The sequence below is a fragment of the Protopterus annectens genome, chromosome 4.part0 (assembly GCF_019279795.1).
Source record: "Protopterus annectens isolate FY-2018-M chromosome 4.part0, PAN1.0, whole genome shotgun sequence".
In the NCBI taxonomy this organism is placed as follows: Eukaryota; Metazoa; Chordata; order Ceratodontiformes; family Protopteridae; genus Protopterus; species Protopterus annectens.
In genome coordinates this window covers 134,698,735-134,717,497 of record NC_056733.1, presented here as the reverse complement: position 1 = coordinate 134,717,497, position 18,763 = coordinate 134,698,735, and the positions used below count along the sequence as shown (strand labels likewise).

Sequence of the window (18,763 nt, the reverse complement as noted above, 5' to 3'; positions counted from 1 at the left end):
TATACAAATTGAAGCTTTACCTGAGCTGGTAAAAAGGAGACCTCTTCGCGAAGCGGCAAACGAGATCTGGGGTAGTCACGCCTTGCATCATGGGATATAGGGTTGCTTCGAGCTGGTAAAATGAGTTCTCGAGCTTAGCAAGTGCCGAGTCGGAGCCGAGGATCGGCTCCGAACCCATCCAGCAAGAATGAAGGCGAGTTTGACAACTTAACATCAAGATTTTTGAATGTTATGGAAACCCAGTCCGAGAAGATCTCATACCAATGTAAGACGTTCCTGACACTTTGAAAAAGACTCTGCAAAGAGAAGCAATAAAGGAAAAATATGAATTCCTCGCGGGCTGCAATAGGCTATCACTGTAGTTAGAAACTTGTAAACACCCTTGGAACAAAAGATAGTTCAAAGGGTACTAGAGTATTCCTGACATAGAAAGCTTTGAAAATGCCAGGCATCTGTTATTATTGAAATGAGATGATAAGCATCTTTTAAATATAGAGCTACCCAAAAACAGAGACATGGTATGGGAGGTAACAGGTTGTGTAAACATAATATTTTGAACTTTATTACTTGCACAAACTGGTTGTGAATGGAAAAAGCAAGGACTGGTCTCCATGAAGTTTCTTTCTTGGGTACTAGAAAAATTCTTCAATAAAACCCTTTCCTTGTGACAGTAAGGTAATAGGTTCTATCACATCTTGAGTCGGCAGATACTGAATGAATGTCATGGTGTGGGAGAATAAAAAATCTGATGTGGTGGATGAAGAGGAATCCTATGGAAGAAAGTTAGAGACTTCCACTGGCATCTGTAATCCTGTTGGATAACTCTCAAAACCCATTTTTTGAGATGATCTGTTGCCAAACAGAGAAATGGAGAAATAGATTCTGGAGTCAAATTAAGGGTTTAGCATAGTGGGGTGGGGGTGGTTGAATTAAGGTTTGTAGACAGTCATTCCAGATTATTGGACTGTCCTAGGTTTTGTGAGACTCCACCCTTTTGATCCTCTCTGCCATTGTCTTTTGAACGTCTGTTTGACCTGAAGTCTGCTGAGACTGCTTGCTTTGCTTTCTATAAAAGAATCCTTAATTACAGGTGAAACCTTTAACAAACTTTCAGGAGTCACCCCATGTATCAGTTTTCTTCTTTCATTACATTTTTTTAGAACTTCAGCAGCAGCCAACTAACCCCCCCCCCCCCCGAAAAGGGGGGAATTCAAAAATTCATATTTTGAGAATGTAATTGTGTAAATCTTTACCCTGTAGCAGCTGCTCAAGAAGTGCAATCAACTGAGTCATAAGAACAATTCAAAGAGTCTTTTGTTACCCTAGTAATAAAGCAATAAGCGAAGTTTGAGAAGTTTTGCCCTTATATGATGGAAAAGTGGCAGTTATGTTCCTCATATTTACAAAAGATGCAAGCAAAAACTTTAACATGTGAGCTTGACAGTTACAGAAAAAGGGCCATTCCATTTTGGCTTACATGCAGATCTGAAATACTGTGGACTACAAGATGTAGAGTCTGATTTGTCTGGCTTCTTACAGCAGCTCTAATTGTTATGTAAGTAAACTATTTTTTATCTTTAGCCAAGACAGTTTTGTTAAAAATAGCAAGCCTAGGCAGTAAAAAAACAGTATTGGTAGCAGTTTGGTTGTGCAGTGCAAGTTCTTGGATCTTGTTTTATCTGGTTTGTACAGATATGCTGTACTGACTGGATTGCTATCCTGGACTTTCTTAATAAATTCTATATATAACTGGGCCAAAACATTTTTCCTTGCCATTTTGGGCTCATATCCTGACCTGAAATAATGTGAACTACAAGCTCTAGTGTCTGATTTGTCTGGTTTGATACAGTGGCTTGAATTATTCCCCAACCCTCTTACCATTTGTCTGCTGTGGTTTTAAATGCTATTGCCTCTGACCTCTCTCCCTTATGGTAATTTGACTACCAAGTCCCGCACCCCTCTTGATCACTATTGGCAGGTGTGTAAGCTAATTAAGTACTTTTCCCACACATTGTTTTACATAGATGAGAGTCCGCCTGGCAAACCAGTATTGCTCTTGAGTTAACCTCCCTTACTACAAATTGTCTTTTTCCCTGAGCTTCCATCTGCTTTACTGCCTTGCCACACTCTGACTGGGTCCTGATTTAATCCTTGGCAGATAAACAATTTATTTTAAAGTTTTAAACTTCATTAAACTGTATTACAGTACTACTGCTTTATTTTTGCATTATCTGCCAGGTTTTGCATTTTAAATCATTTTCAGGTGCACTGACTTGTATTTTGTTTATATCCTGTATTCTTTTTGTGAGAAACCTCTGTGGACATTCCAGCTGTTGTATGTGCCTCGTCAGGTATAATCCAAAGGGAGTATTAGACTCCATGATGGGTCTGATGAGGGCTGAGTAGAATGGCACTATGACTTCTATGGACCTAAATGCTATGCCCTTACTTATAAGATGAGTGACACAGAATGATTTTCTTGCTACCTTTGACACATGTTATTCAAATGCCAGGTTGTTATCTACATACGCTACATGAGTCCCTAAATCCCAGACTACTGTGTCTACTTTACAGGTGTTTTATTGATGAGGCAGTTTCTCATGGAGGCTGACTTCCAAAAAGGTAAAAGTATGCATTTCTTGGCATTAAGTTTTAAACCATGGCTTTTGGGCTAGTCATTTGTCTCTGTTAGACCTTCCTGTAAAATGTTAGTATCTTGGGAGGTTTCTATGATTGCTTCCAGCTTGCAACCATCTGCAAACTTGGTAAGCTAGTGGTTCTTGACATTGGCCTTGATTTCTGAGAAACAAATGTGAAAGAGTGAACCCAGCTCAGAGCCCTGGCGGACTCCCCTGATGACAGGTCTCTTTGTGGAGATGGTCTCTCCAGTCCTAACCTCCTGGGTCCTATCTGTGAGCAAGCTGGCTATCCAGCAGTTTACATAGGAATTTATTCCTAATTCCATGAGTTAGTTTACAATGTCTGAGTGGAATATTGTATCAAATGTCTTATCTAGGTCAAGGCAGGCAGTATGCACTATTTGTCTTCATCCATTGCCTTGGTGACCTTTTCAAAGAAGTCCGCAGATTCAGTAGTCATGACCTGCCTTTGACAAAACCAGACTGGGTTAGGTCCAGTGTCTGAAGGTTTCCTGTGCCATTAATTTCCATGCTAATTCTTTCAATGGCTTTGCATATCAGAATAGTCAGCCTAATGGGTCTGCTGTTCCCAGGATCCATTGATGGCGCACCTTTGCGTAGACTGGTGATTGTTGTTGTCCTCCATTCATGTGGCATGAAGCCTGTTCAGAGGTTACTGTTGAATAGTGACTCCAGTGGCCATGATATTACATATTTAAAGCTATTTAGGACGCATTCTAGGATATTATATGGGCTCATGATACTATTCTTGGCCTTAGAAAGTGCCTTTAAAACCTGCTCCCTACTGATTGTTGGAGGGGTCATGTTAGATGATATTTCCTGTAGGGTGTCTGGGGTGAGAAGGGGTAAAGTTGGAGCTGAATTTTGTCAACTAGAAGATTTGCTATATCTCTCAGATTTGTGAAAGAGGCATCATTTACCAGCAGTTCGTCACATTGTTTTGTGCTACATTTGTCCTACCTTGGGCACGGTTGAAGATGACATTATGGCTGTCCTTGGCTTGGGAAGCTATCTTTACCTTAAAATTTGCTTTATTGGATTTAATTAGTCCTCTTAGTTGTCTATTCAATCTGATTAGAGCATTTTTTATCATTTTTGGTGTTGCACTTTATAATTTTAGCTATGACTTTTTTTTTTTCTTTTGTTGTACAACCTGTTTAATTTTGGATTCCACCAGGGTGGTTTGTATTTTAAGTTAGTTTTGGGCTAACTTCTAGTAGGCATAGCTGTCTCTGTGCAGTTATTGACATGGTTGTACACAGCTTTCTGTGAACAATTCCACATAGGCTGCTGTGTTATCTGGGTTTGAAATTTTGACAGGTAATCACTTAATGTAAGGTAGTTTGCCTTGAAGTACCCTGGTACAGGGTTTGATTCTAACTTCAGGTTATTAGCTAGCCTTAAAATGGCCCTTCAGGGCAGTTAGCCTAGTATTCGCCTATGAACCTAACTCTGACAGGGTTTACTACAGTTACAGAATTGATCTTTACCTCAAAGGAGACTGCTTTATGGTCTGTCCTTACAAGAGAGGACACAACATGGGAGGGTTGCAACATTCTACCATGTCTGTGAGTATCAAATCTAATATGCTTATACCCCTGATAGGCTTATTCACTGTCCTGTCCTGGATGCTTCTGTTTACAAAGTCTATGAGTCTCTGTATCCTCATATTTGGGGCTGTGTAGGGTGGATTTATTTCATATGATCAAAATACAATATGACTGAATCCAGGAAGATCAAATCTCAGAGAGTCCATCTGGCTTCACCTCTGGAAGCCAGCAACACAAAAGACAGGGTTTTTGCAGGGGGGGGGGGGGCTCCTGCACCCCCCACACCCCTGCCCATTATATATACCAACTCTGTGATCAGAGGAGGAAAAGCAGTAGGATGAGGAAATTCCAGCTGTAATAAGTCATATTTTTTAATGAAACTGGAATGTCAATGTGTTTCCACTAAAATAATTGATTAATTCAAGAAATTGTTTACAAAAGGAAAATTCTACAGAGTGAATATCAGAAGAATCATTCTCCTCAGAATCCAAATCAAAATCTGTTGTTTGAGGAAAATTAACACATGTTGATCCTGCCCATTCTGTTTCCTGTTCATCAAACTGGGAATCTTCAAAAACCAGAAGAAAGTACAGTTGCGTAAGTTGCACTTAGCAATAACAGTAGATGCTCAAATTCTTCACTGCTGCAGAAGCCTATGGTTGTTTCCTACCAAGGATACAGGAACTAGCCAGCTACCAAAAGCATTCACCTCTTCCCACACAATCACTCTGGCTGCCTATAGGTTAAGACCTTTTGGAGTGAACTACAGAAGTGGCCATAGTGAATAAAAATCTTCAGGCCTTTCATACCCCTAACCAAAAAAATGGTTATTCATCCTGACATAAAGAAGATATAAACAGCAAATTCAAATTGTATATTCCACACTAGAACTATATGCAACAAAGGGTGGTGGTGGGTGGGTATGGCTACAGCAACAGTAGTGAAGAATTCAAACATCTTCTCCTATGGATTAGTGAAACTTACACAATGTACTATGTTAATCATTCTCACTTCTGCAGTAGCCTATGGGTAGACTACCATAGTTCATCCAGCTGGGGAGAAGGCAGGATAAGGGTCCAGGAGCCCATAGAGAAGAGTCCTAGCAAAACCTGATCTGGACCTGGAAAATTAATCCAAGTGTATTTGTTTGTAAATATATGAAAAGGGGACCAAATTGCTGCTTCTATAATACTTCTAGAGTTTACCCTTTTTCAGTATGCAATCATAGAAGCTAAGGCTCTAGTGGAATGTGTCTTAACATTGCCTGGAATAGTTTTGCCATGGTGACAGTAACAAAACACAATATCAAAGGATAATAACTTAGAAATAGTCTGTTTAGACACTGGTTGGCCTTTCTTAGTCCTGGAATAGAAAAAATATCTGAATAGGTTTCCTGAAGGACTTACTTCTGTCAAGATAGTACTAGTGTTTCATAAGTAAATCCAGATTATGAAGAATCTTTTTTCCCCTGCTTTTAGGACCTGATAGAAAACAGGGAGATTGAGCCTGATTCAACATGAACTTTGAAACAACTTTGGACATGAATGTGCTGTTTGTGCACAAAGTAACCCTATCCCTATGAAATACAAGATAGGGTTTTCCCATCATAAGGTTCTGCAACTCAGATACTCTTCTTGTAGATGTCAGAGTAACAAGAACAGTTTTCCTAGTGATGAACCTCAAATCAGTCACGCAGAGAGGTTCAAATGATGACAGAGACTATTTCACCAGCATGAAATTGAGTTCCCAAGGGGGAAGAATCTGTTTATGAGGAGGTATCATATGTAAAACTCCTTTCAGAAACTAGAAAATCTATTCCACTTTGTCAATGCAATGATTTTCTACTAGCAGGCTTCCTTGCCTCTTTCAGTATCTGCTGCACTCATGAAAAAAGGTGCCTAAAAAGTATCAAAACTGAATCATCCAGGCAGCCAGATGAATTTGCTTGAGGTCAGAGTATATCAACCCCCAGTGTCTTGTATGAGTAGATCTAGTCTGTGAGGAAGCATGTGGTAATTTCCCCTGGGCCAATTCCATAAGAAGGAATAAACAATTTTGCATGAGCCAAAAGGGGGTCACCAGAATGATTTTTGGAGAGTCTTTCTGAATCTTCAGAATTACCCTGAAAATCATTGGAAAGGACAGAAATGCTTATAAGAACATCCCAGACCATGGAAATGTTAGAGCATCTGTTCTCCATGCCTGCCTGCAAGGAGTCCTGGAACAGAATTTGCTTAGTTGACTCTTTTGAAAGGAAGCAAACAGATCTGCCTGAGCAGTTTCTCACATCTGGATCAGTTCCTGGAATACCTCTTTATTGAACTTTCACTAGTGAGGGTCTGCCCAGAACTTGCTAAGCTTGTCTAACTTTGTATTTTGCTCTGATAGTATGAAAGATACCTGGAGAGTTAATTAATGCATGGGAGCTAACTCCCAAGCTATCACTGCCAGCTGTCACAGAAGGCATGACATGATGCCCCTTGTGTTTACGTACCACATAATTGTGATGCTATCTGTAATAATCTGTAAAGGATCTGGGTTTCATAGAAGATGTAGAAACTTTATGGCATGAATCACAGCTAGCATTTCTTTGATATTTATGTGCTTTGGTCTGTCTGAACTGTCCTATAGTCCTTTTAGTTCTACCCCTTTTGACACCGCTCAGTAAAAGTAAAATCTGTAGAATCGGTTAATGCAGATTGTGTTGGGGTTGGTGGAGAAAAATGGAGACCTAGATTCTGAGCCATTTGAACTCTCCACCAATACAGTTCAGACTTTATAAAGCCCAAGATTGTAATCTGAAACTCCAGAGGATGAGAATGTTGGTTCCACATGTTCTTAAAGTGCACTGAATGCTTCTCATATGTAATCTGGCAAAGGGACTCATAAGAATTATAGAAGACACGAGACCTAATAGCCTGAGAAATTATTTGTTAGTAGCCTGAGACTGACAAGAAAAGTTCAAGAAGGTTTCCAGATACAAATCCCCCTTCTCTTGAGGAAGGAAAGCCTTTTGCATCCCAGTGTCTATAAGACATACTGGAAACACAATACTGTGTGATGGAGTAAGGGAGGATATTTGCACATTTATCTGGAATACCAGATAGTTTAGTAGAAAATTTTTTTTATTTTGATTCCTGACATCAGGGAAAATACTCTGCACAGATAAGTAAGTCATCTGAATCAGGAAAATACAGATGTCCTGCAATCTGCAATGGGTCACCACTGTAGCTAGACAGTTTGTAAACACTGTTAGTGCAGTGGACAGCTTAAAGGGTAATGCAGAGAACTAATAATGTGATGCAGATACACAAAAACTTAGATTTTTTTTAAACTGTTTGCTATTGAAATGTGATGTTTAGCATCTTTGAGGTCTAAGATTACCATGAGATGTTGAGATGGAACAAGAGCTAACACTGCTTGAAGGGGTCATCATCTTGAATTTTGAAACTTTTACAGAAAGATTGAGAAAAGACAGGTCTATTATTGGTCTCCAAGAGTGCTTCTTCTTTGGAACCAGAAACAGTCTGGAGTAAAAACCTATGACTATTTGTTCTGCAGGAACATGCTCTATGACTGCTGCTTCTAACATGTGGGAGCACTTGGGGAAAAACTTTGTTTGAGTAGGACAGGAGGGAGAGATCCCTCTAGATTTAGCTCTAACTTTATCCCTCTCTCCTCTCTGTCTGTCTGTCTCACCTCCTGCTATCACATAAGACCAAGTCCTAAAATTGCTATCAAAAGCTAAAAATACTGCATCAATGTATCCTGACAATATTTCTGGATGCAGCTTAAATAGCTTGAAGCATGATTTAGCCACACCCTTGACGACACTGTTCAATATTATCCACCATACAGGTTTTGTACCAAGTAAATGGAGAACAGCTACAGGCATAAGGAAAGACCTTCCACAGACCCAGGCAATTAAAGACCCGTAAGTCTTACCAGCCTTATGTGCTAAGCCATAGAAATACTTAACATGGAACAAAAAATTAGGACAAAGGGAACCTCCAAACACTGAAGCAGTCTACATTTGGATTTATCAGGACAGGTCATGCTTACCCAACCTGGTGGATTTTTTTTTTTTTTGAAAAGGTAACCAAAACAATGGATGAAGGCAAAATAGTACATACCGCATACCTCAACCTGGCCAAGGTTTTTGACACAATTCCCCACTCAGGCATAGTTAAAAAGCTAAATAAACTGGGAGTAAACCCCTATGCCACCTGCTTGATTGTCAAATGGATCACAGATATCAAAAATAGGAAAATCAAAATGGGGAAGTTACCTCTGTAAAGATACCAGTCACCAGTGGAGTCCCCCAGGGCTCTGTGCTGGGACCTCTCATGTTTGGAATCTATTTTTCTGAAGTAAAAGCCAATACAAAAGGGCACTGGCTGAATAAGTTTGCAAATGACTGCATGTAAAAAACACTACCCCTGGAAAAAGGCATCTTAGTGTGGCCAGGCAAAGAAGCATTTTGCACTCCCTCCTCCAAGACAGACAAAAGTGATTCTTCTGTGCCAGCAGGGGCACTCCAGCAGAAGATGTGTCGAATCCCACAACCCATGGTGGCTGGAGAAACCACACCAAAGGGTGCAAGGGAAGAAGATGAGTGGTCTGAGGCACCTGCAAATGCCACTGCAGGGTCACCCATCTGAGCCTGAGGCAAGCAAGCAAGCAGCCTGCTGAACTGGCAAAGGCTGCCTAACAATTTTCCTTATTTTTGAGTTTGGAGGATGAAAGAACTGAGGAACTGATAAGCTGTCCCACAGTTAAGCTGAAAAAGAAGCTTGAAAAGTGGTTAGCAATGTCTGAGAATGTTGTTAAAAGGCAGGTACCAAAAAATAAATGTTTTCATGAAACATACACAGTGACAAGCACAAAACACACTTACCCCAATCCCTAAAAATCTGTAAAATTAATGTTAAGAAAAAAATGTAAAGTAAACTTTGATTAAAACAAAAGTTTGTACTTAAAACACTAAATTAAAGCACCCTTAATCAACTGAAAAGAACATCTGGAGACAGTCCCAACAAAACAGTAAAACCTATCAATATTTAAACAGTTCTTTTTTAAAAATACTATTTTTTTAATAAAACATAAGTGGATTATTTTTCTCTGAAGGGAATTTATCTGCATAGCAATCCAAAAACACTAGCCAACCACTGATCCTCCAAAGCCCAATGGAAGAGTACTCTCCGGCAGTAAGAAAACTTTAAAGGTTTTGGAGTCCTGACTGCTGATTTGCTCCACTTCCATCGTGAGCTATCAATGGTCTGGGTGTTTGGAAGGTACCCTTAAACATGGGAAAGCTGGCTGTTATATCCTATGCAAGGTATAGCCCATACTGTTTAGGCTACTGCAGCCCGAAGCTGTGATCTAATGATGAACATCATAGCGAATTCTGATGCAATGAGACATTGACGACACAAACACAGAAATCTTTCAACATTGTTATTTCCAAAATTTACTCTATAAGTATATGACAATGTATGCATTGCACATATGGAATGATTTTACTGATGCTTACAGTCATATTCTGTGTCAGAAGGTTAATATTAGTTACATATACAGATATGAAAAGCCGGTAATAAAGCATAGTAAAATGTAAACTGATCTCTAAGAAAGAAGTAGTTATAGTGGTAACATGCTTCTCAAACTCTGTAACAGAATTCAAAAAAGGGCTTCTGTCGGGTCCAAGATAAAAAAAAAAATCCAATGAGATTAATGCTTATGCCTCTCTCTCTCAATCTGTTCATTTTCTTTCTCCTTACACTTTTTTTCTTCAAGGATAAGATATTAGTTCTCCTGTCACTTCTGGAACTCATTCTTTTTCTTTACCTCACACTCTATGAACCCATTTGTTCCCCATCACCAGAGGAAAGTCAGATAGGAGAGGCCATCATTCAGATGGCCATCTAGGATGGTTTGGCATTTTTTTCTAACCCTAACACCCCTGTATACACTTTATCAAGTACTGAGGAGGTTATGCAGTGGGTTGACCACAAAATCTATCTCTTTAATTCCAAATAGTCTTTACTCCCTCCTGGGAAAGATCAGCAGTGGTTTCCCTGGCCTCCACTAGGGAACTTGAACCAAATCCATGTGCCCCCAGGTGTGGGCTTCCCTTACCACCTCTGAGGAGAAGCAAATGCACCTTGTCACTTAATTCATCCCATTGCTACAGTGCCAGGACCATTAATCAAAACCCATCTGCCTGGCTTGCAGTAAGGGCTCCACCCCTCTGTTCCATGTTGCCAAGGAGGCTTTTCTAGTTTAACCTTTTTTAAGCAAACAGAACTCAAGAGTAATATATCTTCTTGTAAGACAGATATTATGTTGATTTTTGTAAAATTCAGAAGTAAGGCTAAACAAAAAAAGATGTTGTTATTGAAAGAACTGTAAAAAGACATGCTTCCCCAAAGAGAGAATGTGAAGAGTTAGTCAATAGTGCTTTGACATTTATGTAAAACATACTACTTTCATTGGAGAAGTTTATGTATTGCAGGTACGCAAGCAGGAATAAAAAACAATATCATGTTAGACTTCTACTGTCTTGGGTCTGTTACAGACCAGCATAACATTCAGAGCGGTTGTTTAGACTCATCCTAGTATCATTTTTTCCTCACAGACCACAACAATATATTGTCAGCATGACTGACGTACTACAAAACAGAAAGGAAAGTCAAATTGTTGGACATTAGTACTGTTAACATTTACCTGTAGTCTAGAATCAATTGTAAAGCTCCCAGCTGTGGGGTTCATACAGGCCACATACTGGCAATTATGTATGTCTTTCAGAGTCAGCTTCACTCTGTCATACCTAGAAAAATAAAAAAATAAATAACTTTTTCTCAGATTGTGTTTCTACCTGTCATCATTTTTTGTACTTCAAAAGCACTAAAAAAGATAAAAAGTGCAAATTAGTGAGGTAATCACATAACAGTAGATTTTCAATATAGTGACTCTTGCAGCAGTACAACAATTAGTCTTTTCCATTCACTTGTGTTAATTCATCCTCAGCTTGTTATTTCTAATAACATTATGTCCCACCATCATGAGGTAACCCGCCTCATTGCTGTGTACCAGTGGCTTTACCTGACAGACATCAATACAAATCTGTCATTATGTGAACAGCTTAAACAAAAAACTACAAATTAAACCCAACAAATTTAAGCTTAGTAACTTAAAGTAGATGGGAAATGCAGAACAGCGCAGGAGGATGGTGGGAGGGTATCCATAGTGCCGCTAGAGTATTATGAGATTCATAATGTGTTGAATATTCATGACAGAATACCTTTCAGGATTTTATTTCCAGAAGCCATCTCTGGCTGTAGAATGCATTTTAATTTATAAGTTACTATGTAACAGGTAACTTATTGACTTCAAATGTATGTTTATTGTAATTTGTCAGGTAGACTATCTTACCTAAAACTTCATATCTGCATTTGGATTTAGGTGTTACAGACCCTTTTCAGCAAGTGAGTTTCGTTTACATGTCAACAAGTATGTGTTACATATCCAGGTTGGCTGCCACTTAACAGAAATGCTTATTATACGTCAGCCAGCAAACTGACTATTTAAAGCTTTATACCTGTATATGGATTCAGGGTGTATTTGGAATACAGATTCTTCAAATTATCCTTTTCATTATTGCTTGTTATGCATGAAATGAATACAGTTTACTTTAAAGACCTGGTAGACGGAGCATTTCTTAATGCAACATTTGCAAAATGTTATGTATACTGATGACCATTACAGTCAACATGTAGAAATTGTGAACATTTAATAAAATTTACAATATAACTAGAATACACAGTTTATTTATTTATTTACAGTTTGATGACTGAGGAACTCCACTGGGCCACACAGAGCTCATTTTCAGTAGAGGTCTGGGGAGAAAAGCTTCAAAAGTAGTTAACAGAATATAACATAAGTAAAGTATGGAATATACAGTATACAAAAGCATACCTGCACAATTTAAAATACAAATACAAAATCAAGGAATATATGTTTAAAAAACACAAATTTTAAAATATAGATAAAGTCAAAGGTAATACAGATAATATAATTAAAAGTACAAGTCATAAAGGGTTAATACAAGTTTAGTGTTTGTTCTAACAATAATGTTAATGATCAGAGGTGGTAGTAGATGAGATTGAAGGGAGGTTTGAAAGAGATGACAGTGTAATTTAGGTGGGATGGGGGCAAGAACAGTCCCAGTTTGAGGTATGGTAAGAATGGAGGAGAGATTTGAAATTAGAGTGATTGTGAGTACAGAGGATTGGGGGGGGGGGATTCCATAGTTTAGCTAAAGAGTGCGATAGAAGCAATTGGCCAGGAGGGCAAAGGGGTTCATAGATTTTTAAGGAGGTTTTGGTTTTCAGATCTAAGAGTACAACTCAGTTGGTAAGGGGTTAAGATAAATGAAAGAGGGGCAGATGAAGGGTTGGAATATGAGTTTGGGAGCAGTGGTGAGTTGTATGAATTTCAGTTAATTAGGAAGCTCAAACCAGTTTAGGAAGTGGAGGGAATGGCAGTGATGGGTGGAGTATTTGGACCCTGTAGCAAATTTACAGACTGTTATAGTAGGCCTCCAGTTTGTTTTTTAGGCTAAGTCGGAGATGAGTAAGTAGACGGGCACCATACACAAGAGAGGGGAGTAGGTAGGAGGAGGCGAAAGTACGTCTGGTAGAAGTAGTTAGAGATTTTGTCTATACAGCAGGCCTAGTTTTTGGTGGGGTTTTTTGATATTATTTTGGATGTGGAGATCGAATTTTAAATGTTCATCAGTGATGACTCCGAGTAGTTTGATGTGAGATACAATATCGATTAGAGTGTTACTGTGGCTTTTTCTTTTAAAGGACCTTTTGTCTATGGTGAAATTTCTCAACGGAGAGAATATCATGATTTTTGTTTTGTTAGCGAGATGGTTGTTTAGCATCCAAGTTTTAGTATTGGAGAAGGCTGGCTGAGTTTTTTTGAAGGAGTTCGGCGGGAGAGTTTGCTGTACAGATGATTGTAGAATCATCAGCATACTGTATCAGTCTAGCATTATCTATGGATTTGTGAAAGTTGTTAATGAAAATATTGAAAAGTAAGGGGCTGAGAATATAGCCTTTGGGGATGCTGGTGGGATTGTTGAGAAAGGATGAAGTGGAATTCTTCTATTTAACAGTTTGTTGTCTATTGGAGAGATATCTTGTAAACCAGGTTATGGAGGATGGAGAGATATCGAGGGAGGAAAGCTGAGATAAGAGAAGAGGATGTGGGACAGTGTCAAAGGCTTTGGAGAGATCTAAGTAAAGGGTGGATATGATTTTTCTCAGAGTCACGAGCATGATTAATGGTGTCAAGCAGTGTTCCCCAACCACCGGGCAGCGGCCCAGTACTGGGCCGTGGAGCACTTGGAACCAGGCCATCAGGTAAGGTAAGGGAATGCCTATATGAGTGTGCATGTGTCTGTGTGTGTGAGTGAATGCGTGCATGAAAGCAATAGAGTCTTCTGTGTGAGTGTGAGAGATTGGGAGAGTGACAGCAATGTGTGAATGAATGCAGGAATGAATGAAGAAGTGGCTTTGTGTGTGTGTGTGTGTGTGTGTGTGTGTGTGTGTGTGTGTGTGTGTGTGTGTGTGTGTGATCGGAAGAGTGAGAGCGATGTGTGAATGAATGAAGAAGTGTGTGTGTGTGTGTGTGTGTGTGTGTGTGTGTGTGTGTGTGTGTGTGTGTGTGTGTGTGTGTGATCGGAACAGTGAGAGCGATGTGTGAATGAATGTAGCCATGAATGATGAAGTGGCTGTGTGTCTGTGTGAATGAATGCAGGTATGAATGAGGAATTGGCTGTGTGTGTGTGTGTGTGTGTGTGTGTGTGTGTGTGTGTGTGTGTGTGTGTGTGTGTGTGTATGTATGTGTGAGATCAGGAGAGTGAGAGCGATGTGTGAATGAATGCAGGTATGACTGAAGAAGTGACTGTGTGTGTATGTTTGAGATCGGAACAGTGAGAGTGATGTGTAAATGAATATGTGAATGAATGAAGAAGTGGCTGTGTGTGTGTGTGTGTGTGTGTGTGTGTGTGATCAGAAGAGTGAGAGCAATGTGTGAATGAATGAAGAAGTGTGTGTGTGTGTGTGTGTGTGTGTGTGTGTGTGTGTGTGTGTGGTATGGTCGAAAGGTACACAAACCTCATTGCTGCTGCTGCAGCGATCACTCTCACTCTTCAATCTTTCTCTCCCCCCCCCTCTCTGTCACACACACACACACACACACACACACGCACGCACACACACACACACACACACACACACACACACACACACACACACACACATCTCAACCTCTTACTTAGAGCAAGAAATCTGGACAAAGCCAAAAATAATGGAGGGACAAAGGCCCAAAATCGGGACCCTTTTAAGTGCTGTTCTTACAAACTTTGAAAGTTGATAGAAATACAGGTTTTACATTAGCATGAATTTTCTGAAGGGTATGAAGGATGAAACTCAACTGTCTGTCATCATTTTCTGACTTCAGCCTCAATGATCTGCCAGTGTTTTGCCAGAAAATGACAATTTTAAGAGAAAAAGACCAAAAAATATGAGGCAAAAATCTGGACATTCTGTGAAAATCTGTACAGTTGAGAGGTATGCTAGACAGAGACAAATAATAGGGACAGATGTTAAATATTGCTCTTATAAACAAAATCAGTAAGGTTGCTATTAGGTTTACTTACCTCTCAACCATAGTAGATCAATATTATGCTGTTAAGCAGATTGAACATTTTTTTTTTTTTTTGGTAATTATTGCCAATTGTCTTTTTATTGTACTTTGGAGCTCTTCTCCCAGAGTCTGGCCTCCTCATTAAATACATGTCAAATAAATAAATAAATATATACTTTATTATGCATGCCGCAAGATGGTCAGTCCGTGAAAAATTGTCTTACATTGATACCGTTCCTTGGTGCAAAAAAGGTTGGAGACCACTGGTGTCAAGGAAGGACAGAAGAGCAGTGGTAGTGATGTGGGCAGGCCTGAAACCATATTGTGTTGGGTAAGAAGATGACTGTGTGTTAGGTATGGCAAGAGTTGGTGATGAATACACTTTTTGAGTATTTTAGAAATAGGTGAGAGAATAACTATAGGACGAAAGTTAGTAGTGTCTGTGTTATTGCCACCTTTGTGGAGAGGGGTGAGAAAAGCTTTCTTCCAGAGTGAGGGGACATAGGCTTCTTGGATGGACCTGTTGATAAGAATGGAAATGGGGAGGGCAATGCTGTCTGCAGCTATCTTAAGGAAGGATGGAGACAGATTATCAGGAGCGTAGGAGCAAGGCTTTAGTTTAAGGAGGAGTTTTTTATGTTGCTGATGGGGATAGGTTTAAGACTGAAAGGTGGAGCGATAGAGGGAAAATCAGTGGATTGGGACTAAGAGAGGGAGAGAAGATGGGAAAGTCTCCAGTTAGTTTGGTTATGCAATCAACAAAAAGGTGTTGAAATTAGATGCAATTTCATGGTCTGGAAAGTTTGGGTTAGGGCATGGATTGCCTTTTCTACCAGGGTTTAGAAGGGAGGAAATGCAATTCCAGAATTTTTTGGAGTTACTCTGATAGGAGTTTGGAGTAATAAGTCTTATGGTCTCTAGTTATTTTCTTCACTGAGTTGCAAAGTTGTTTGAATTCGATTAGAGAGTTTGTTAAAAAGAAGTTATGTACTCACCATAACGTTCCATCTGAGTAGGTACTTCATTTGTCTGCAACTTGTGGGTATCAGATCCGATCTCGGATCCGAGCCAGCAGCTTTACTAGCTAAAAGATCTGAGCTCCTAGCTCCTTCCCCTACCCATAATCCCCTGCTACATACTCTCTTTCCCCAGTTTGCCTATACTAACAACCAAGATTCTCGACCGAGGACCATAACCTACTGCCTAACTGCATGAACAATGTCATTCATAGTCAGGAAGCATGATACTGGATAGGGGGCATGGAGGGGGGGTCAGTTGCAGACAAATGAAGTACCTACTCAGATGGAACGTTATGGTGAGTACATAACTTCTTTATCTGAAGTAGTTACTTCATTTGTTCTGCAACCTGTGGGACAGAGTCCCCAGCTACCTAAAAAAAAACCCTGGGAGGTCCTCAAGGAAGGATATTCCGGAGCACCGCGGAGCCAAAGGAAGCCCTACTCCTGGATATCATATCCAATTTATAATGAGAAATGAATGTATGAGAAGAGGACCAAGTAGCTGCTGAACATATATCATCCAGAGGAACTCTGGACCAAAACGCTGCAGAAGTAGCTATGGAACGAGTTGAATGGGCATGGACTCCGGAAGGAGCAGGTTTCCCTGAGGCTAAATAAGCATGGATGATGCATTGCGAAATCCAGTTTGCTAAAGTAACTTTGGTAATAGCCTTACCTAGGAATGGTTTGGCAAAGGACACAAACAATTGATCAGACCTGTGAGTAGCCTTCGTCCTGTGCAAGTAAAAGCGCAGTTGCCTATGTATGTCCAATTTGTGTAATTTATATTCCCCTTTGTTCTGGAAGTTGGGAAAAAACAGTGGTAAATTAATCGACTGATTAATATTTGATTCAGAGGCCACTTTGGGCAGAAAGGAGGGGTTAGTCCTGAGAGACACTCTATCCTTATGAAAAATTAGATAAGGGGGTCTCATGCAAAGTGCTTGAAGTTCTGAGACCCTCCTGGCTGACGTAATAGCGATCAGAAAGGCTGTTTTCCAGGATAAAAATTTTAATTGAACCGAGGCGGCCAGTTCGAAGGGCGGACTCGTTAATGCCTGCAGAACCAATGTCAGGACCCATGGTGGAACCGCAGTCTTAACTGGTGGCTTCAGCAGAAAAATTCCTTTTAAAAACGTTTTGCATATTTTAGCTGAAGCTAATGATCCCAGCCCATCTCCTATGTGAAAATGAGAGATGGCTGCCAACTGTACTTTAACTGTAGATGCACTGGCTCCTTGATGAAAAATATGTGACAAGAATTCAAGAACAGTTGGGATAGGGACGGTAAAGGGATCCAAACCTTTGTCTGTAGCCCAGATAGAAAAATGCTTCCACTTAGTACTGTAAATTTTTCTGGTAGTAGGTTTGTGCGCTACTACCAGAATGTCTTTCACTGGTGAGGAGATACCGGGAGTCCTTGCCATCAGTGGAACTGGATCAACCAAGCCGCAAGCTTGAGGTTTTCCAGGTTTGGGGTTGCAATCCCGCAGGATGCAAAATCTCCCCAACCTTCAGGCTTTCTGTAGGAACTTCGTCATGAGAGGAAGAGGGGGGTAAGCATAGAGGAGACCGGGTGGCCAAGCATGAACCAGAGCGTCTCTGGGGCTCTCCCCTGGTGAGGGAATTAGAGCGAAAAACTTGCTGCACTTTGTGTTTGACGGAGAAGAAAAAAGATTGCAGCAAGGTTATATCTGTTTCGCTACTGACGGGTTCAGAGACCACTCGTAAGATGTGAGGATCAAGCGACTCAGCTTGTCCGCAAGAACGTTGGACCATCCCGGAATGTGCGTTGCTTTCAGAAAATGGTTGGTGGATATCGCCCATTCCCAAACTCTCATGGCCTCCTGACAAAGGGGATAAGATCTGGTTCCTCCCTGTTTGTTTATGTACCAGATTACCGCCATGTTGTCTGTCTGTATTGCAATAGTCCCCAAGGGAAGAAGGTTGTGAAGAGCTTGCAATGCTAGAAGCACCTCCCTCATCTCTAGGACATTGATATGCAGAGCGGTCTCCAAGGGAGCCCACGTGCCTTGGACGGTTCTGCCCACAGCATGCCCCCCCACCCGAGGCGAGAAGCGTCCGTGGTCAACGTGGCTTGGGGTTGAGGCATCACGAAGGGTCTCCCTTCCCGCAGCTCCCGTGAGCGAAGCCACCAGAGGAGGAAGTCCCTGCAAACCTTGCTCAGGGGAATAGGAGTGTCTAGGGGGTGTAGCAACAGAGACCATTGGACTTGAAGGGTCCATTGAAGAATTCTCATTCGCAGACGTACGTGCAGGGAAAGACTGATTGCTGCCGCCATAGAGCCCAGCGCTCTCAGGACTAATTCTGCCGATGGGGCTGGGGACTGAAGAAGTGCCATAACATGACGTGACAAACTGCTCAATCTGTCTGATGTTAAGAGGGCCTGAGAGAGGCGAGTATCTATTTTGGCCCCTATGAATTCCAGAACCTGTACAGGACGAAGGAAGCATTTCTGGAGGTTTATTGAAATGCCCAGATGCAGGGCAAGAGTGAGAGAATAGTCTCTGGCAGAACAAAGCTGATGCCTGTTGGAGGCAGTGAGGAGCCAGTCGTCCAGGTACGGAAAGACCTGAATGCGCTGGAGTCTCAGGTGGGCTGCAACAACTGTCATGACCTTGGTGAACACCCTGGGGGCAGTGGTGAGGCCAAACAGAAGAACCCTGAACTGATAATGACTGGCTCCCAGCCGAAAGAGGAGAAACCTCCTGGATTGTCTGTCCATAAGAATATGGTAGTACGCATCCTGGAGGTCTATGGAGCACATCCAGTCGTTCTCCCGAAGAAGGGGGAGAAT

General features: G+C 40.8%; 1 protein-coding gene across 1 annotated transcript in view; it reads right to left on the bottom strand.

Annotated features, from left to right (window-relative positions):
• The window catches only part of LOC122800226 (dynein axonemal heavy chain 17-like), a 17,083,451-nt gene that overhangs the window by 5,268,689 nt on the left and 11,795,999 nt on the right, over positions 1–18,763 (bottom strand). Inside the window, exon 50 of the mRNA XM_044069720.1 lies at positions 10,934–11,036. Coding sequence (XP_043925655.1) covers positions 10,934–11,036 — 103 coding nt within the window. The remainder of the gene's footprint in view (positions 1–10,933; positions 11,037–18,763) is intronic.